Raw genomic sequence first — 21589 nt, 5'->3', positions numbered from 1 at the left:
GTGTGATGAGACAAAGTGAAATAAGTTCTTATGCAAAGTGTGACAACAGTTAAAAAAAGGCAGTTTGATGAGTTTATTTCAATATTCATCTCAAAATAAACACAATAGGATCTGTATATTATCCTGCATCTTAACGTCATATCTGCTGTTTGTAACAAACTAAACCAAGTGGACATGGGCTGTAAATTCAATTATTTACGATTATTTTAATCGTGTAAAGAGCTCCATCAATAGAAGTGAAAATAGAGGGTCCTCCTCCAAGATGGCCGTCGCACTGACGCGGTCCATGAGGAGTTTTGAGTGTGAAAGTTTCCAGCCAATCAGATAATAAAGGAAAAATTGAAGGGTTCAGACACAAAGATGTTTTTGAAATTGGGTTTAATTGGCACTTTGAGGATCAACAGGATTCTCTGTGAAAGGCTGGCAGCTCTTCATCCGGCCTGCGGTCGTGTCCGAGGGTCCGCAGCTCTTTGGTAACTTCCTGTAACTTTGGGTCGAAGTGACGCGGCTCCACTTGGAACGCTTTCCACCTTTTTTGGCTTCAAACTGCAGCGAGAGCGGCTAATAGCTCCCAGAGAGCGGAGAGAGCGGACGAGCACAGACCACCTACAGGTCAGACCACCATCTGGCTGTGGAAAACAAGTGACGGAGCCACAAACTAAAGCTACAACGTATGGACAAACAAAACTCAAGATATTATAATGAATCAAATGATGGAACCAAAGGTGTCGCACCCAAAGCTACAACGCGTAACATTCAGGCACCACAAATCTGGACATAATCTTTTTATGCTAAACTGAGAAATCAACAATAGAAAACTATCAGGCCAAAACAATCCTGTTGAAATTCCGCCTTCCACCTCCAGGGGAGCAGTGAGCCACATCAATATACAATACAGCACCAACAGAGTTCTGTTTATCTCAGATTAATTCAACAGTAATACAAAAAAGAGTAAACTTTAGGAGTTGGATTGCTGATTGGACAAAACAGTGACTCAGTGCTGCCCCCTGCTACACAGAAGTGGCATTACATGAATCTCACACATTGTAGTTTTAAGGAGGGACTGAAGAAAATGTTTGTAAATAAGTCGGTGATCAAAAAAGCTGGTTCAGAATCGATAAGGAGGAGAACGATTTGCATAAAATAGAAAATACAATGCACAGTTCACGCTCTTGTGAGGAAAGCTTTGTCTTGTAAACACTGCGAAAACTCCGCACACACGCCTGATCATTATTACTGTATGAAAATAGATCGCATGGAAAGGGTTTCTCCACCAGGACCACTCATAAAAAGTACAAACTCCACTGTAGAAACAAAACTTCTCACTATGTGAATGTCTGCTAAAATACATAAAATACAACTCTGCAGGCTAAACTAGCGTCTGTGCAGTGGAAGCTAGCTGCTGGCTACAGACTTTAGGAGGCTAGTAAGTAAGTAAGTTCCATTGTTGTTGCGAAGAGCGAAGCATCTGAGAGGAGAGCCTCAGTTTGGGATCTCCTGTTCAGCCGACTCCACTTTAACATCGTCCTCCTCCAGCGCCTCCCGTGGCTCATCCTCCTCTTCCTCCTGCAAAGACACGACACGTCAGCCTGGAAAACCTCTGCCAAACCCCAGACCGTGGCCCGGACGGTGCGGTGGTTTGCCCTGAGAAACCAGAGACCTCATTGGGCTCTTTTGTCTGGAGCAAACATTGATCTTAATTTGAGTTCATCGCAGCGTAAACACTTCAAAGTGGAAAAACAGTTTCAGGAATTAGCCGCGTTGCTGGATGTCGGTAAACTCTTTCAGACCGATGTTGGCTAGCTCTACAGGGTGGTGGTTAGTTGGTGGTAGCTGGTTAGCTGGTGTTAGCTAGTTAGCTGGTGTTAGCTGGTTACATGGTGGTAGCAGGTTAGCTGTTGTTAGCTGGTGTTTGCTGGCTCGCTGGTCAGCTGGTGTTAGCTGGTCAGCTGGTGTTAGCTGGTTACATGGTGGTAGCAGGTTAGCTGTTGTTAGCTGGTGTTTGCTGGCTCGCTGGTCAGCTGGTGTTAACTGGTCAGCTGGTGTTAGGTGGCTAGCTGGTGTTAGGTGGCTAGCTTTTCAGCTGGTGTTAGCTAGTTAGCTGGTGTTTGCTGGCTAGCTGGTCAGCTGGTGTTAGCTGGTTAGTTGGTGTTTGCTGGCCAGCTGGTCAGCTGGTGTTAGCTGGTTAGTTAGTGTTAGCTGGCTAGCTGGTCAGCTGGTGTTAGCTAACTAGCTGCCCAGGGGTTTCTGAGGCGTCGACACTAAACGTCTTTCAGGAGCTGAGAAACGTGGAAGCAGCTCGTTTAGAAGAAGAGACAAAGTGAAAGTGACGGCGGCGGAGAGCGGCAGCAGTGATTAAACAGCTCTGACAGATACAATTATTCCCCCCAGAGGTTAATAAACATGTCTCCACAGCCGAGCCTGATCTCCCGGTTCACATTTGAATCCTCCACCGACACTCCGCAGCTAATCCTCTGTCACTCAGAAAAGCTCTCAAACCAGCTGGGGTTTTTTTCTTCATCTGGTATTTTTACTTTAGTCTGATTCTTGGATATCTCGCAGAAAATGTTGGTATTTAAAAGTTTTTCCTGAAGAAAGTCAACAATGGCCGACCACCAGGGAGGCTTTGTTTTTATTTGTGCTGCAATATGTACTGAGCTCATTCAAAATGATAATGTTTGAGAAGTGGAGTTTGACATTAGCCTGTGATGGGAAGTTTCACCAGTAGATTCATTTGATAAAGAGATTCTTGGGCCTGGAGCTGCTCCACTTCTTTAAAACAAAGACTTTCTCAATTCCCCTTTTGGCCGTGCCTCCACATCCGTCTACATCTGAAAGCTCTGTGTTGGGGCCACGGGTCCCCTGAAACTGAAGCTTTTCAAACAATTTCTCCCCCATTTTAAAGCCATTTATATTTTGTACAAGAGCAACATAATAAGAAGACCTGGAATCAATCTGACATATTAAATGAACATTTCTATCTAAAGAACAAGCAATGCCTAAAAATGTACATAATAATCAATTAATGTAATTAAAATTATTTAGGTAATCAACGAGATGAGTACCATTAATAATAAATGTGTTTACATTCTTAAGTTTAAAAATATACATTAACAAGGAATTCTTCCGTTCAACTATTTCAGCTCCAGAGCTATAGTGCTATAGAGTTAATACAGATCATTTAACACTGACGTTTGTGCTGTAAAGCTTTTTGATTCATCAGCTCCAAATAATCTAAAAAAATATTTTTTTTTATATCCTAACATGACTATGAAGACACGGTTATTATATCTGACTAGGACGGGCATTCCCATTGGTCGATATCTGTCATTCTCAGCCAATTACTGATCAGTTTACTATTTTCCTGACACACAGGCCACAGACAGCGAGGATCCACAGACAGTGAGGATCCACAGACAGCGAGGATCCACAGACAGCGAGGATCCACAGACAGCGAGGATCCACAGACAGTGAGGATCCACAGCGTCTCGTCTTCCACCATCATCCTCGGCCGCTGCTCTCCACTCTCACCTACGACCGCTAACCAAACACACAGGCAGTCACTACACGGCGGCGGCGGGACGGATACCAAGCGGCAAAGAGTCAGTGTCCAGGCACCGAGAGGGAGAAGCTATACGGAAGGTCTACAGCATCAAGCACCAGGGACCTCAAGTGGACCAGAAACACGGTGAGCATGGTCCAAAGGCCAACCAAGGCCTCCACTTCCTGAGGAGGCTACAGCCGGATGAGCCCTGGACTCCTGGCAGCCTCCCCAAGAGTGTGGTGGAGAACACACTGACCTCCTCCATCACCTCCTGTACAGGAACTGCTCGGCTGTGGACAGGAAGTCTCTCAGAGGGTGGAGAGAACACCGCTGCAGCCTGCCGTCCATAAAGGACATCGGCACCAGTCAGTGCCGGAGCAGAGCGATAATTAAAGAAACATTCATATGACGTTGTACTTTGGGGTATTAACTTCCATTACCAGTGCTCAATATCTTCTTTTACCTGATTTCAACCAGATATAACTGGACATCTAAAAAAACATGACATTTTGCCCCTGATTAATAATCAGTACTAGATCAGATTAAACTACCTTCAGTAACAGAATATGTACCACAGGCCTTTAAGGTTGTTGTTATTAAACCTCTTCTTAAAAAAAAACTGCCTTGATTGAGGTGTTTTAACAAGTTACAGGCCAAAATCCAACTTTCCTTTGGAAAGTGACCATTGAGTCCAGTCAGGCTGGAGATTCATCAGAGACTCTCTAGTCTAAGTCACTAATGATCTTCTGTTGGCCTCAGACAAAGGACTGGTCTCTGTTCTGGTCCTGTTCTAGTCTCTGTTCTGGTCTCTTTTCTGGCCTCTATTCTGGTCTCTGTTCTAGTCTTTGTTCTGGTCCTGTTCTAGTCTATGTTCTGGTCTCTGGTCTCTGTTCAGGTCTCTGTTCTGGTCTTGTTCTGGTCTCTGTACGGGCCTCTGTTCTGGTCTCTGTTCTGGTCCTGTTCTGGTCCTGTTCTAGCCTCTGTTCTGGTCCTGTTCTAGTCTTTGTTCTGGTCCAGTTGTGGTCCTGTTGTGGTCTCTGTTCTGGTCTCTGTTTTGCTCCTGTTCTGTGGTCTGTTCTGGTCTCTATTCTGGTCTCTGTTCTGGTTTCTATTGTGGTCCTGTTGTAGTCTCTGTTCTGGTCTCTGTTCTGGCCTCTGTTCTGGTCCTGTTCTAGTCTCTGTTCGTGTCTCTGTTCTGGTCTCTGTTCAGGCCCTGTTTTGGTCTCTATTGTGGTCCTGTTCTAGTCTCTGTTCTGGTCTCTGTTCTGGTCCTGTTCTAGTCTCTGTTCTGGTCTCTGGTCTCTGTTCTGGTCCTGTTCTAGTCTTTGTTCTGGTCCTGTTGTGATCCTGTTCTGGTCTCTATTCTGGTCCTGTTTTCGTCTCTGTTCTGGTCCTGTTCTGGTCTGTATTCTGGTCTCTGTTCTGGTCTCTATTGTGGTCCTATTCTAGTCTCTGTTCTGGTCTCTGTTCTGGCCTCTGTTGTGGTCCTGTTCTGGTCCTGTTCTTGTCCTGTTCTAGCCTCTGTTCTGGTCCTGTTCTAGTCTTTGTTCTGGTCCAGTTGTGGTCCTGTTGTGGTCTCTGTTGTGGTCTCTGTTTTGGTCCTGTTCTGTGGTCTGTTCTGGTCTCTATTCTGGTCTCTGTTCTGGTCTCTATTGTGGTCCTGTTGTAGTCTCTGTTCTGGTCTCTGTTCAGGTCTCTGTTCTGGTCTCTGTTCTGGCCTCTGTTCTGGTCCTGTTCTAGTCTCTGTTCGTGTCTCTGTTCTGGTCTCTGTTCAGGCCCTGTTTTGGTCTCTATTGTGGTCCTGTTCTAGTCTCTGTTCTGGTCTCTGTTCTGGCCCTGTTCTAGTCTCTGTTCTGGTCCTGTTCTAGTCTCTGTTCTGGTCTCTGGTCTCTGTTCTGGTCCTGTTCTAGTCTTTGTTCTGGTCCTGTTGTGATCCTGTTCTGGTCTCTATTCTGGTCCTGTTTTGGTCTCTGTTCTGGTCTCTGTTCTGGTCTGTATTCTGGTCTCTGTTCTGGTTCTGTTCTGGTCTCTATTGTGGTCCTATTCTAGTCTCTGTTCTGGTCTCTGTTCTGGTCCTGTTCTAGTCTCTGTTCTTGTCCTGTTCTGGTCTCTGTTCTGGCCTCTGTTGTGGTCCTGTTCTGGTCCTGTTCTTGTCCTGTTCTAGCCTCTGTTCTGGTCCTGTTCTAGTCTTTGTTCTGGTCCAGTTGTGGTCCTGTTGTGGTCTCTGTTCTGGTCTCTGTTTTGGTCCTGTTCTGTGGTCTGTTCTGGTCTCTATTCTGGTCTCTATTGTGGTCCTGTTGTAGTCTCTGTTCTGGTCTCTGTTCAGGTCTCTGTTCTGGTCTCTGTTCTGGCCTCTGTTCTAGTCTCTGTTCTGGTCTCTGTTCAGGCCCTGTTTTGGTCTCTATTGTGGTCCTGTTCTAGTCTCTGTTCTGGTCTCTGTTCTGGCCCTGTTCTAGTCTCTGTTCTGGTCCTGTTCTGGTCCTGTTCTAGTCTCTGTTCTGGTCTCTGGTCTCTGTTCTGGTCCTGTTCTAGTCTTTGTTCTGGTCCTGTTGTGATCCTGTTCTGGTCTCTATTCTGGTCCTGTTTTGGTCTGTATTCTGGTCTCTATTGTGGTCCTATTCTAGTCTCTGTTCTGGTCTCTGTTCTGGTCCTGTTCTAGTCTGTATTCTGGTCTCTATTGTGGTCCTATTCTAGTCTCTGTTCTGGTCTCTGTTCTGGTCCTGTTCTAGTCTCTGTTCTTGTCCTGTTCTGGTCTCTGTTCTGGCCTCTGTTGTGGTCCTGTTCTGGTCCTGTTCTTGTCCTGTTCTAGCCTCTGTTCTGGTCCTGTTCTAGTCTTTGTTCTGGTCCAGTTGTGGTCCTGTTGTGGTCTCTGTTCTGGTCTCTGTTTTGGTCCTGTTCTGTGGTCTGTTCTGGTCTCTATTCTGGTCTCTATTGTGGTCCTGTTGTAGTCTCTGTTCTGGTCTCTGTTCAGGTCTCTGTTCTGGTCTCTGTTCTGGCCTCTGTTCTAGTCTCTGTTCTGGTCTCTGTTCAGGCCCTGTTTTGGTCTCTATTGTGGTCCTGTTCTAGTCTCTGTTCTGGTCTCTGTTCTGGCCCTGTTCTAGTCTCTGTTCTGGTCCTGTTCTGGTCCTGTTCTAGTCTCTGTTCTGGTCTCTGGTCTCTGTTCTGGTCCTGTTCTAGTCTTTGTTCTGGTCCTGTTGTGATCCTGTTCTGGTCTCTATTCTGGTCCTGTTTTGGTCTGTATTCTGGTCTCTATTGTGGTCCTATTCTAGTCTCTGTTCTGGTCTCTGTTCTGGTCCTGTTCTAGTCTGTATTCTGGTCTCTATTGTGGTCCTATTCTAGTCTCTGTTCTGGTCTCTGTTCTGGTCCTGTTCTAGTCTCTGTTCTTGTCCTGTTCTGGTCTCTGTTCTGGCCTCTGTTGTGGTCCTGTTCTGGTCCTGTTCTTGTCTCTGTTCTTGTCCTGTTCTGGTCCTTTTCTGGTCTCTAGTCTGGTCCTGAGTCCATACAGAATTTAGAAGCTGAATTTTGTTATTTTATTGAGGAAAACAGCTCAATCTTTACGTTTACTAGTAACTTTGTCGACCTTCTGGTCTGATGTTATGTAACAGGACCAGACTGCAGGCGGATGAAGACGAGCTGCAGATGAATAAATCTCAACAGGAGCTATTTTCAAGCTCAGTATAGAAACAGTAAATTCAGGTTAGGGTTAATGCAAAGGCTGGATCGTCAGTCATCCCTCCCTAACAGGAACCTTGTCCAGCCTCTGGAGCTGTCTTGATATGCGATCTCCTGCTGGAGAAAAATGTGCTACTTTTTCCTGAACTCTGGAGACTTTGCGGAGCTGCTGGGATAAATCTACCTGCAGGATGACACCTCATGAACCCCACCGTCGTATTCTCCCGTACCATCCACCAAATCTCCCTGACAAGCCTGCCAATTTTCCAATTACCTATGGCGCCATCCGTTATCGGAGGGCCAGTCAGCTCTTAAATGGGAAACAAGAAAGGAGGGGGGTCCGCCGCATGCTAACTATCTCATAAAGCCCCCCCCCCCCCCCCCCCCCCCGGAGGATTTACTGCATGACCCTGGGGAGCCGGTCACATTGGGGCCGGCCCTCCGGACACTCATAGCATTTCTCACGCACTCTTCATCTTCCACGCTCCGACCCGTCACCACAAGTCAGTCCTGTTGACCCCCTGAGGGGAGGAGTCTCCTGCTACTCTTCCTCCTGTTCCTCTTCCTCCTGCTCCTCTTCCTCCTGTTCCTCTTCCTCCTGCTCTTCCTCCTACTGCTCCTCTTCCTCTTGCTCCTCTTCCTCCTCTTCCTCCTGCTCCTCTTCCTCCTGCTCTTCTTCCTCCAGCTCCTCTTCCTCTTGCTCCTGCTCCTCCTGCTCCTCTTCCTCTTGCTCCTGCTCTTCCTCCTCCTGCTCCTCTTCCTCCTGCTCCTCTTCCTCTTGCTCCTCTCCCTCCTCCTCCTCAGCAGGTGTCTTCATGTCTTTTCTTAGAATCTACCTTGTCTTGAAGTGAAGCTGAATTGAAGCCACCAGCTTGGTCCTCATTCATCTATCAGTCGATGTGTCGAGTGAATCCAGAGAAATGTCTTCATCGGTCCGACAGCTGAAGCTGTTATCATATTGAAAATGCACGTATCGACTCAGAGTCGTGTAGGAAAGAGTGAAACCACCTTTGTACAGTTGTAAACAGTGAAAGTAAAAGTGAACAGAGAGACTTTATGAGTCCAGTTCTACTGAATCCGTCCAGATCCATCCAGCTTTAAGTACTAGATGTTCCATCATGTCAGCTAAACTTGTCAACAAAGTCACCCGCGACCTCTGGATGACCCGGAGAGTCGATATCTACCGGCGTCATCAGGTGATCTGTTCCTTCTATCTTCTGGCGATTGCGGTTACGCTAGCAGGTCGGTGTTTGCTATTCACGGCTCGTCGCTTGTCGCTTCGTAACCATAAGGTTGGCGCCTCGAGTATTCTCGTCCGCTAGGAGCTGCGACTCGCTGTTTTCCCTTTTGAAGTGTGGCTGGGATACCACAGTCCGCGACAGGGGAGAGCACCGCTTGACTAATGTGACCAGTTAACCAGGGGACTTACTGTGATTGGCGGAGATCCGCCTTGTGCTTGTGTGCTAACTTAGCCTCTGTAGCTCCTCTAAGCCGCTGTCTCTCCTCTGTGTATTAAACAGCTCAGGTTACTCTGCTGTGTTGCTGGGCTTTCTGTTGGCACCATTGCGGCTACCTGACCGGTGGATTCGCTGCTGTGTGGGGCCGACACAGGTGTCCTGGCATGCTGCCGCTAGCGGCGGGCCGTGTTGTGGCGCAGCTTGTACGCTGAGCGGGGGCGCCGCAGCTTTAAAAAAAAAATAAAGAAAAAAAGGAGACAATGGCTGCATTCTCCTCAGTGCTGCGCTCTCGTCCCTCTCTCTCTCTCTCTCTCTCTCTCTCTCTCTCTCTCTCTCTCTCGACGAGCAGCAGTGTGTGCTGTCGGGGGGTTCTCCAGTCAGATTCACTGGGCGTACAGTTGATCACTCTTGACTGGTGTGCTCACTGGCCTGAGTCAAGCTTCTACATCGAAGCCGCTGAAATTAAAAGTAAACCTCCTTATCAGTGGGTAAATTAATATTAGTTATTAATATAACTACTTATATCTATAATTATTAACTTAATTATATTAATAACTATTAATAATCTTATTAATAGTTAATAATATTTAATTATTACGAATAATAATTATGAAGGATGGACTGCCATGTGTGTGTCACCTGCTTGGCCCCCCCTTCAGGAAGAGGACGGTCATGATCGGTGTCCTGCTTGTCTTGGCATTGACCACCTAAAAGAGGGGGATCCAAGAATGCGTGCATGAACTGCAGTTTTATGCCTTATGCTCTGCGACTCTCCATGGTTGGCTGAGGCAGAGGGTACGATGGACCTGCCCTCTTCAGGTCGAGCCGCTGGTCCTAAGCGCGCCGGCGGCGGTGCTAAGCGCGCTGCCACAGTGTCCGGCGATCCTCCGCGGAAGGCGAGGAAGGTTGACGCTCTGGCTGACAAGGTGGATGCTCTCACCACTGCGTTTGTGCAGATTAAGGCCATCTTGCTTGGCCTCAGACAGAGGTCTTCTATCTGTTTTACTTCTTCTGGACCTTAGTACTGCATTTGATACTGTCCATCATAATATACTCTTAAGGAGATTAGAAGATGCCGTCGGCATTAAAAACTTAGCCTTAAACTGGTTTAAATCATATTTATCTGACGGGTTTCAATTTGTTCATGTAAATAACAAATCTTCAATGCATGAACGGGTCCTGTGTGGAGTACCACAAGGCTCCGTCCTCAGACCCATATTGTTTAATCTCTATATGTTACCACTCGGAAATATTATTAGGAAACACAACATTAACTTTCATTGTTATGCAGATGATACTCAGCTCTATTTATCAGTTAAAGCCAATCAGGCCGACCAACTTGTTAAACTAGAGTCCTGCCTCAGGGACGTTAAGTCCTGGATGTCTATCAACTTCTTAATGCTCAACACATCCAAGACTGAGGTTCTAATCCTAGGTCCTAAAAAGCTCAGGGATTACTTTTCAGATAGTCTGATTACCTTAGATAATATTACCTTAACCTCTAACAGTGATATTAGGAACCTGGGTGTTATTTCTGATCAGGATCTGTCCTTTATGTCCCATGTTAAACATGTCTCCAGGACAGCCTTCTTCCATCTAAGGAATATTGCAAAAATGAGAAACTTCTTGTCCTTCAAAGATGCAGAACAAATGCTTCCTGCCTTTGTGACTTCAAGATGAGATGATTGTAACTCCCTAATGTCAGGATGTCCAAACTCCTCTGTTAGGATCTTCCAGCTAGAGCAGAACGCTGCTGCAGGTTTACTAACCAGAACTGGAAGAAGAGAGCACATCTCCCCAGTCTTAGCATCCTTACACTGGCTTCACATCAAATCAAGAATAGAATTCAACATCCTTCTGATCACATCTAAAACTCTTCATCACCAGGCTCCGTCCTATATGGAGAAACTTCTAGAAGTGTCTCACCCTCCACGAGCCCTTGGCTCTGAGGATGCAGGACTGTTGGTCATCCCTAAAGTCCTTCAAAGTAAAACAGGAGGCAGGAGTTTCAGCCATATGGCTCCTTTACTCTGGAATCAACTACCAACCTCGGTCCGAAGGGCCGACACCATTAGTTTATTATCCTCTTTGATAGAGCTTCTCATTAGGAATAAAATAGGAGCACTAAGTTGAGCTGCTCTAGGCCTAGACTGCTGAGGGGATTTCCTCTCTCCCGTTAAAGGGAGGAACTCTACATTTGGAGCTTCTGTTTCTTGTCTTTCTTTCTTTCTCTCTGTGTAACAACATTACTGGAGCCACCAGATACTGACAGGAGGGGAGCAGGATCCAGGGGATCAGACCCAAGACTCCCAGAGTGGAGTTACCACGGTCCTACTACCCGACCCCACCACAGCACCGGGACCCCACCACAGCACCGGGACCCCACCGCAACGGCACGGCCCTTAAACTCCAGACTGAGATTGGTTCATCATCAGACCAACGCTCATCATAGACTTTTCTTAGTATTTGTACTTATCTGGCCTGTCTGCCACTCTCTCTCTCCCTCTTCTATTCCTCTCTCTCCCTGTCCTATCCCATGTACTTCTCCCCCCAACCGGTCAAGGCGGATGGCCGCCCTTCCAGAGTCTAGGGTCCGCCCCACGCTTTCTTCCTGAAGAGGGACTTCTTATGAACTGTTCTTCCTGAGAGGGAGTTCTTCCTGGTTTCCACTGTTGCTTGTTCCATCTGCTGCTTTGGAAGGTTTAGTTGGGTTCTGTTGTTCTCTATCATTGTAAGAGGCTTTGAGATGTTTGTTGATGTGATTTAGCGCTTTACAAATAAAATTGAATTGAACTGAATTGAACCCAGGGTGCCAGACTTCACGGCATCCTGCACCCTGTTTGGTGATGCTGGCAGGGATGGGATGAGGTTGCCTCACAGGCTTCTCATGCCCTTACAGAGGCTTCTCGTAGGACCTCCTTTGTCGGATCAGTGTCTAACCGTGGCACTGTGCAGCCGGCAATCCGCACAGCCTGCACATGCCTGGGGGTGGATGAAGCCCCGGTCCCTACCCGAACGGCAAATGCTTTCTTCAGGCAGACCCCCACCCCCTCCGGCCTTTGTGGTGCCTCCCTCTGACCCTTACATTGTGGCGCTCCGCAGATGCTGGCTGGACTTGAGGGTTCTCTCCCATCACACAAGCGATGGCAGGGCTCTGGCAGCCATGCACGATGCTGGCAGCTATGGGTTGGAACAGCTAGCTGCAGTTGGGCCTGTCATTGCAGCACTGATAGTTTCGACCAGATGCACGCTGCCCCCGGCCTCAGTGCAGATTGACAGACAATTTGTTGACCCACAGTTATAACATTCCTGCCCGTATGGGATGTCTGGGTAATTTGCTGTCACACCTGGTACCGGCGCTGTCACATACTTTGCAGGACTCTGGGGCATTCGGCCCAGTCTCTCAGCGATGTCTCACTGCAGAAATTTGCATTTATGACCAGGGAGCTGGGCATGCTGATGTCGATGATAACTCATAACATGTCGCCAGGTCTGGCTGGCACAGTCCCCTCTATTCGAGTCATGCCGCAGAACACTACGTTCTCTTCCGATTGTACCGAGCCAGACATTTGGCCCAGTGGCATTGCAGGCCTTGGAGCGCAGTGTGCAGGTTGGCCAGGCAAGGCAGCAGTCTGCCAGTCTGCGCCAGGCACCCCCTGCCCCTCCTAGGCAGGAACATTTGGCAGCAGCGGGGGCAGATCTCCCACGGCTGTCCGCTCGCCCATCTGGGCAGTCCAGGGGCCCGCAGGTCATGGTGCCAGGTTACCGACCATGCCATCTGGCAGCGCGTCCATATGCTCAGGGGCCTAGGAGTTCAAGACCAAGTCGCTACCCCCCCAGGGCCCCAAAGGGCAAGAGGGGCAGAACCTGAATCTCAGGGCCCAGTCGTCGGACGCTTTTCCTAGGAGCAAGTCCACTGCTGGGAAGAGCAGACCACAGACCCTTGGATGTTGTCCATGCTATCCAGGGATTACACGTTACAGTTCAGACGCTGCCCCCCTACCTTCAGCAGGGATCAAACGCACTGTGGTCAGAGATCCTGTTGCTATGTCACGAGGTGGCCACCCTTCTCGGAAAGGGTGCCATCGAGTGAGTAAAACCGGAGGCCTGCCTCAGCGGGTTTTACTCCACTTACTTTCTTGTGCCCAAAAAGGAGGGCGGATTTTGCCCAGTCCTGGATTTAAGGGCGCTGAACCAGTTTCTCAAAGTTCTCCCCTTCCATGTGCTGCGTGTGGCAGATGTCCTTCAAACTGTCTCTGCAGGAGACTGGTTGGTGACAGTGGATCTGAAAGACGCATACTTTCATGTTCCCATTGCCCCTCATCACAGACAGTTCCTTCGTTTAATGTTCATGGACAAGGGTTATCAGTTCAGGGTTCTGCCATTTGGGCTCTCCCTGGCCCCACGTATATTTACCCGGTGTGTGGCAGCTGCTCTGTCACTGTTACAGGTCAGCGAGTAACAACACTCTCCTGTCTGGATGACTGGCTAGTCATTTCCCCAACGTGGGAACAGGTGTTGAGGGACACTGTGGCTCTCTTCAGTCATGTGGACAATCTGGGCCTCAAGAGTGGGTCTCCGCCATCTTGGGCCTTCTACGGCATTTCCAGCGTGGCAGCCTCCTGCTGTATGGCCTGATCCTGCGGCTCATGGGGATGCTCGACTCGGCATCCATGGCCGTACCACTCAGGCTTCTTACACTGAGCCCCCTTCAGATATGGGTGAACAGCCGGCATTTGGATCCCAGCATTCAGTGGCACAAGGTGGTCAGGGTGTCTGCCCAGTGCCTACTTACCCTCCGACCCTGGAGGGAAAGAGCTTACTTAATGTCAGGTGTACCCTTGGGGAGGATAGCCTCTCGCCGGGAGGTTGTCGAGATGGACGCCTCTCTGGTGTTTTGGGGGGGCAGTGTGGCAGTCCAGGACTGTCAGGGGCCTGTGAAGAGCCCAGCAGAAGCAGCAGCACATAAATGTGTTGGAACTTCAGGCGGTATTCCTGGCGCTCAGGCATTTTATAGAAAAGCTTTAAACTTGTTTTTGACATTAGGTGGGTTTCAAAAGTATGACGTTCTGTGGAGTTGAAATGTTTTATATTAAACTTGGGTGTACACAACGATTGGATCACTTTGAAAGAATAAATAAATATTCTGTGGTTTGTCATTGTATTTCTTCCTTTTCTTTGGTTGAACTGTGTAACCTTTGTAATCAGTCACTTCACAGTTGATAACACGTCTGTTTTAAAGTGTCACGGCCTTGATCATCTGCTCAGTGTCTGAACACGTGTTTCCCTCCGTTTGTGAAAATGTGACTCAATTTGACCACAGATCCAGCCAGGGGGGACACTGGGTGGAGATAGGAGACGGGGGGGGGGGGGGGGGGGGGGGGGGGCAAGAGGGGGGTTGGGGGACAGAGGGGAGAGAGAGGGGAAAGGGGAGGGGAGAGGGGGAGAGAGGGGGAGAGAGGGGGGAGAGAGACGAGAGAGGAGGAGAGAGAGGGGGGAGAATGGGGGAAAGCGGACAGAGGGGGGAGAGAGGGGACAGAGGAGGATGGGGGGATGGGGAAAAGGGGACAGAGGGGGGAGAGAGGAGGAGAGAGAGGGGGGAGAATGGGGAAAAGGGGACAGAGGGGGGAGAGAGGGGATGGGGAAGAGGGGAGAGAGAGAGGGGACAGAGGGAGGAGAGGGGGGACAAACGGGGAGAAAGATGCTCACTTTCCATAGGCTGTTAGGCCCTCCAGCACTGACATACTGGATATACATGATCATGAAATGCCAAGCTTCTCTGAAAGCTGAAGCTGCTGCTTTAAAGGGCAGGAGGAGGAGGAGGAGGAGCAGGAGGAGGAGGAGCAGGAGGAGGAGGATGAACAAGAGGAGGAGGAGGAGCAGGAGGAGGAGCAGGAGGAGGAGGATGAACAAGAGGAGGAGGAAGAGCAGGAGGAGGAGGAAGCACATCAGCAAACGCATCTTTCAGTCTGAGATGTGCCGAGCAGAGGAACATCAGGCCCGACGCCCACGTTTTCCTAAAAGGTGATTTTATTGCCACAGTGAACCTGTTCTGGTCCCCTCGCCTCATGTTGCACCACAGTATATGTGGTGTCACCAATTCTACCTTGAAGTGCCAGAAAAAGTTAAAAACAGTTAAAAACCGTCATTAAATGTCAACAAGCCCTAATTATAGTCATTCAATTTTAATAAATTAAACACAGCACACAGCTCACTATTACTCTGAAGTGAAGTATCACGACTGTTCAGGACATAGACTTCACCTCACTCCAGATTATACCAGAAACCAGATGAACAGAGCTGTCCTGAAGTTGTTTTATGCTCATTCAAAGATAATATTACAAGGGAAATACGGACAACATTGTCACTGAAGGAGTAGCCGCTAACAAGCTAACAGTAGACCTCAAATTTAAAAATATATGCAAATCTATTGGGAACAAGTTCACTGAAACGTTTGATCACTTTAGTTGAAACAATCCAGGTTAATTTGAGCTCGAAGGATGAAAGATGGCGGTACAACAGTCTCACTGAAGCCTTCAGCTCGACACAGCGCTGTGGAAGATGAATGGACGGAGGTTGAACATTAAAGACCGGATCGTGTTGTTTCTCCCCCCGAAGGTCCATTAGCGTAGCATGCTAACTGCACACGCAGCAGCAGCAAGGTGATCTTAACGTTAGAGTAACGAATGCTGGTAGAGATGTTTCCCCTGCTCACAGGGTTGTTAGACGGGAGCGGGCGGTGCTGAGGGATGGAGCCGCCCGGCCACTGGGGACCGCCGCAGAAATCACACACTCCAGTTTGTTCCACAAATTGGCCCCTGAGAGGGGCCGGGCCGTCTGCAGCACCTAGTTAAAGTGATTGAGGTGACTCTTCACCATCGATTTCCTCTTCGTCTTGGGCGTCCTGCCGGCCATCCTTGACCACGCACTTGTGCCCCGTTCGCCTTTAAATCACATTAAGCTGTGGTTAAACTTTGGCCGCCTCTAAAAGACAACCATCATTGACGGGGTTATCATACGGGGGGTAAAAACTGGGACTGCGGGCACTATCGATCCAGCGCTCCTTTAGATTAAACTTGAATGCAGATAAGAAAAATACAGAGGGCGACTGAATAAAACTGCACTGAGATTTATCTTCATTCCCTAAATGTACCAATCATAGTGATTAAAGCAATCAGAGCTGTAATGAAAAATGCCTCATTGAGAAAATAAAAGGGGTCAAAGGTTAGATTTTTCCTTGCAGATAAGACACAGAACTGAATGGAGAGTCGGCAGAAAGCATCTCCCTCTAAATACCAGGCCAGCTGATGAGTAATGATGCCTATTTTTCTTTCAATTTACTTGATCTAGTAAAGCCAGCAGAGTGTGACACTTCATTAAGTTAATTAGGCTAACTTAATTACAGTCTTTCACAGGTCGAGCATGAAGCCTCTGATTGATGGCTCCGCTTGTAAAGGTAATCTTCCTCTGAACTGAAAAACTTACATTAGAAACTGCAGACAGCTCAGATTCCAGATTAAACATGCTGGAGGTGCACCGCAGCACAAACAGCTCATGCATGCAAAGATTGAAAGTTTCAACATTTAAACATAATCTGAGCCAACAGGGAGGCGGTGCTGTCTTTACACACAGCCTAATAACTCATGCTCACTATGTTCTAGTTCACCTCTGTGAATCTCACAGTAGCGTCGAGTCCAGAGGTCTGGAACCTCCATGACCAATTTTATGCAACACAGTCATGTGTCATGTGACGAGGCTGCCCTTCATCACCCGATATCTGTGCTCCTCTTCTTCCTCAGGCGAACACTGCTAGTTAGAGTCCGAGCCCCAAGCGCCGAGAGAACCCTATTGGCATCCAAGGAAACATCTTTATTATTAGGGTCAGAGCACTGAAAGCTTAAAAACCAATCGGAACGCAAGAAATTATTATTATCATTATTCTTTCTTTTTCTGTTTCCTGTGGAACTGCTGCAATTTCCACGGCCTCAACATGAAAATCTGCACGCACATCGGAAGTGGAGAATTATGCGAATTATTTCATAGGAATTATGCATGTGAGCGCCAAAGTGGCTCCATAGTGCCCCCTACAGTTGTCACACATTTGTAATGTCTAATTGGCATTTGACCTACAGACACAAAATCTTGTGTGCGACACGTTAGGCTGCATGAACAAGTCACTGAAACTCAACAGGAAGTCTGTTGGTTTGTACGTGAACTTTTTTGAAACAAACTCCTCTTCAGGGGTTAGTCCTAGACAGCTGAAACTACATAACAGGCCTTCCTGATGAAAAGTTATCAAAATGTTAATCATGAGTCAAAGGGCGTGGCCGTGGCCGTGGCCGTGGGCGTGGGCGTGGCCGTGGCCGTGGCCGTGGCCGTGGCGGCCCCCTGACTGTCTGATGGTTCGCCATGAAACAGGAAATGAGGTGTAAGTCTGCTCGACATGCTGCGATCTGCCTGAAACTTCACTTGTACCACCGCAGTCCTGCCCTGAACACGTCCATACGCTAATGTACATTCATAGTCATAGCGCCACCTTCTGGTATCCGGATGTTCAACTTTTTTAGCACGAGTCTAAAAGTTTACGTGTCCGGCCCTCATGAATTCCACAGATCAATATACAGTCACAGTGAGAGCGCCACCTGGGGGACATGCTTCCAATCCAGGGTCTTATATCTAAATAACATAGATTCACATTTGAATTTGCAAAGATTACATCATTAAACCTATTGCATTCATTTTCAATCAACAGAAGGTATTAATGCTCTGGGTTTTATTATATTTTTAACTTAATGCTTGTGTGTGAAGGAGAAAGTACGTCCACATTCCGAGGAGTTTAAAGGGACCAAAAGTTGGTTTAAGCAAAAATAAAGTCATTTAAGTTTAGTCTGATGAGGCAAAGGTGTAAACCAAGTTTTTCTTTGTGTCTCAGTGTCCTGGATGATTCCTGTCCTGCGTGTTTTAGATGTCTTCCTTCTTGAATCTAATGATGGTGTCGTCCTCCAACTACGAAAAAACTCTAATAAGGAGCTCCTCATGCCCGTCTGGTGTGTTGACCCAGGAAGAAACCAAAAACATGCTGACGGGGGTGTCCAGCAGTAGAACTCTGGTAGTGGCAGGCATTCTTTATCTCCAAGAAGAAATCCTGACAAAAACCCAATCATTTGTGCATAACGATGACTAACTTCACAGCAGGGGGTTGAGGCTCCAACTCCAGGCTTTATGATTCTAACTGCTTTAGAGGCCTAAACAGAGCAGAATTCTCTGAGGTGAAACCGAAGTTCAGATCCAGTCTGCTTGGCGTGTAGGAGGAGGCCTGTGGCTGTGGAGGAAGTGGAGAACATCAAGCTTGCACGGACAGTAATTTCAACAGTTGCAATCCTTTTGATGACAACACATCTGAGAGCAGCTGAAGTAGTGCATCCCACACAAGTTCACAGTTGAGTACTTTAAACACTGTGTGAGCAACTTTAAGAGCTTTTGGCATTTCAAACCTTTTATCCAAATCTTCTGCTAGTGTGATTCACCATGGAGCCCAGAATGCCAAGCTGCGCTGCAAGGGTGTAAATAAAGCCTTAAACAAGCGCCCCCTGGCATGGTAACAGACCTGAATTAAAGGCTGTCCTGTATATTACGGCACGACTGTCGCTTTATTACTGAAATCAATTTAGCAGCGGCCTGGAGCGACAGCAGGAAGGATGTGGCCTTGGTCAGAGCGAGGTTTATCTAAGCCAAGCAGGCCGGGAGAAACACAGCGTCTATAATGAACTCAAGGGTGTCCAATAAAGCCGTTTATTGCCCCCCTTTGCGCACCAGAAACATGTGTGCAACAGCAGCAGTGCTCAGCTCCACGTCTTAATGCTACACCATAAAGCAGCAGCTCCTCTGTAATTACTACTGATGTACAAAGACCTCAACAATCCCAGCAAATCATAGTCATAAACTCGATGTTTTGTTATTAATGAAAACCTCACAGACAGAAAGTTATTTATTGTGACCTTTAGTTGGAGGCAGTAAGAAACACCAAACAACAGGGTTGGTTTCTCTGCTGGTAGAACGCAAACACTGTTAAATTTCAACTTTCTTTTTCTTATAAACAATAGAAATGAGCATCAAGGACAATCTGGAAAGTTCTGTTGAACACTAATGTTTCCACACTAAGACCAAAGGAGTTGATTTTATGTTATTCAAGCCCACACATGGGGATTGGGTGGATGAATTCATTAAGCACAGTCTGTGTTGTTGTACGGAAAGTATTCTGAAAATCCTCAAATCCAATAATACCAAGGTGAATTTTACTGAAGTTCTTGTTGTTTTACACTCAAATTCAGCTTCAGAACACCTCAATCTAAAGTTGAGGTGATACTCAAGCTTGTGAAAAAGCCCAATAACGAGCCCCTTATTGCATTCAGGTGTGTCGCACGTGTGCGAGACCTAAAACTTGCAGGACACCGGCTCTCGAGGCCCAGATTTACGACGCAGAATTGAATGAGCAGAAAGAAATCATACTGGGGGGGCATCTGATGGCACACACAAACAATTATACGCCCCCTTAGGCTCTCTAGCGCCCCCCAGGAAGGCCTACCCCAAACCTTGAGATTTTAGGCTCTGTATATGAAGAGGGCTTGTATTGGTGGTAATGTAATGCTTGTGGTGCACCTCAGGGATCACTCCTTGACCCACTACATTCTCGGTTAACATCAGGTTTGTCCAACTCTTGCCCTGGAGGCTTCCCCTTCCCTGCAGTTTATATCCGTCGCTGATGCAACCAACCCGGTAGAAAAGTGGGGGTCTATATTAGAGCTTGGTGATCACATGACCTTTATCTTTGGGTGTGTTGAAGCAGGAAGACATTATAAACACACTGGAACTCCAGGACCAGAGTTTGATATGTGATCAGAACGTGAGAGCTGAATTACATCCTTTGCAAATATATTGAAAGCCACTTTTTACGCTGACGATAGCTAACTGTATATTCAGAGACACGTAAAGCAAGCAGGACACGGGCCTTTCAGGACACCACAGTGTCACTGCGTTAAGGTTTTAAACTCCTGTTAGATACGTGTGCTGTTCGTGTCAAAAAGCAGGTTTTCGGCTCGTCTGTGGTCAGGATCACATGCTCACACAGCTCCGGTGCTTCCTCCCTCAGATGCTGTTCATCTTGCTCTCAGATAAGAGCAGTGGCTGCAGGAGCTCTGACAAATCACTTCCTGTACCTTTCTTTGTAGCAGAGTGTCTGACCGTCACCCTCCCTCCTCCCTATCTCCGCCAGCAGCTGTATCTCTAACACACCGATCAGGTAATATTCTGCACTTAATGCTGGCATTTAGGAAACATCCTCCCCCCACAGGAAAAAAACGGTGCGTGGCTTGGCATTTAAAAGCAGATAATAAAACTTTCCTTAAATACAGCTCTCATCTCAGAGTGCTTTTTAGATGCCCTTAGTGGAGTCAATTATCTCCCCACACTTACTCTCACTGAGACACTCTGAGCACCTTGCGCCTTAAGAGGTCTGCACACCGTGCTTTCTCAAAAATGTCACATTCCTAACTGCCTCTCAAAATGTAGACCCTGCAATATTTGAAATGGCAAACACGTGTTGGCTTCTTTCATCCATTTGTTGCTTAAACATGCCTCTTCAATGTGCCGGATGAACTCAAAGCAAAAAGCTAAAGTAAAGTCCTTCAGCATCGCAAAAACTGCTCGTTCCCTAAATTCCAGCTACTTTCCGAAGCAGAAATAAACCGACCGTCACAACCTGCGCTCGGAGCAGTTATCGAACACGAGGGCTCTTCTGCCTCGCGAGGGACAGAAGGGAGGAAAGAGAATGCTCAATTAATTTGTCACATCAGCAGAGCAAACGTTTCTCTGCTTCCACCGGAGAGAAGTGGCTCTGCTCTGGGGCCTGTGATGTGAACATGGTGGAGAGGAGGACAGCAGCTGCTTCACAGGGAGCAGATAGACCAGAGGCGCTGAGGCTGGATAGTGGAGGAGGAGCGGGCGGCAGGAGGAACCACTCGCTGTTTGTACAGAAAATATGCATCAAATGACATTTTAAAAGATATAATGCAGTCGAAATGGATTACTTATTGTTTGAGAGTTGAAAAAAGTTTTTATGAGGAAGTTTTGCAGACCAACATTTAAATTGGAGGCAATGTAGATGTACAATATAGAATATTAATGAATCAGGTGCTTTAATTGTATCTCAGTATTTCATTCAATTCAACCTGTTAGAAGATGAATGAATGATGAGCTACACTTACACATCATAACAAAATAATGTTTTATTTGAAATGTGCTGTTTAAATGTAATGGTAGGACTAATCTTAGTGTTTGCTGGTGGCTACATGGTGAGCATTAGCTGGTGGCTACATGGTGAGCATTAGCTGGTGGCTGCATGGTGAGCATTAGCTGGTGGCTACATGGTGAGCATTAGCCGGTGGCTACATGGTGAGCATTAGCTAGTGGCTACATGGTGAGCATTAGCCGGTGGCTACATGGTGAGCATTAGCTGTGGCTACATGGTGAGCATTAACTGGTGGCTACATGGTGAGCATTAGCTGGTGGCTACATGGTGAGCATTAGCTAGTGGCTACATGGTGAGCATTAGCCGGTGGCTACATGGTGAGCATTAGCTGTGGCTACATGGTGAGCATTAACTGGTGGCTACATGGTGAGCATTAGCTGGTGGCTACATGGTGAGCATTAGCTAGTGGCTACATGGTGAGCATTAGCTGGTGGCTCATCCCAGTTTTTAAACTGAAACTTTCCTCAGTTTCAGTCACACATCTTTTCGCTGCTAATGTTAGCTTAGCTTCCTTCCACACTGATGCTGCGCAGGATCAGTATGCTAGCTGAAAGAAACCCACTTAATGACAGGAAATAACTGAATACATTGAAAACAGTAAAGTCACTT

The 21589-nt window shown here is 47.4% G+C and overlaps 1 protein-coding gene across 6 annotated transcripts in view; it reads right to left on the bottom strand.

Moving 5' to 3' along the window:
- Window positions 1-368: 368 nt before the first annotated feature.
- The window catches only part of phf14 (PHD finger protein 14), a 118727-nt gene continuing 97506 nt past the window's right edge, over window positions 369-21589 (bottom strand). For all 6 annotated transcript variants that reach the window (XM_080485182.1, XM_080485189.1, XM_080485188.1 and 3 more), the window contains exon 18: window positions 369-1566. In XM_080485182.1, coding sequence (XP_080341308.1) covers window positions 1483-1566 — 84 coding nt within the window. In that variant the 3' untranslated portion in view covers window positions 369-1482. The remainder of the gene's footprint in view (window positions 1567-21589) is intronic.

This window comes from Lipophrys pholis, assembly GCF_963383615.2.
Source record: "Lipophrys pholis genome assembly, chromosome: 17".
NCBI lineage: Eukaryota > Metazoa > Chordata > Actinopteri > Blenniiformes > Blenniidae > Lipophrys > Lipophrys pholis.
Note: the sequence above shows the minus strand (reverse complement) of the source record. Positions and strands in the feature narration are given on the sequence as shown.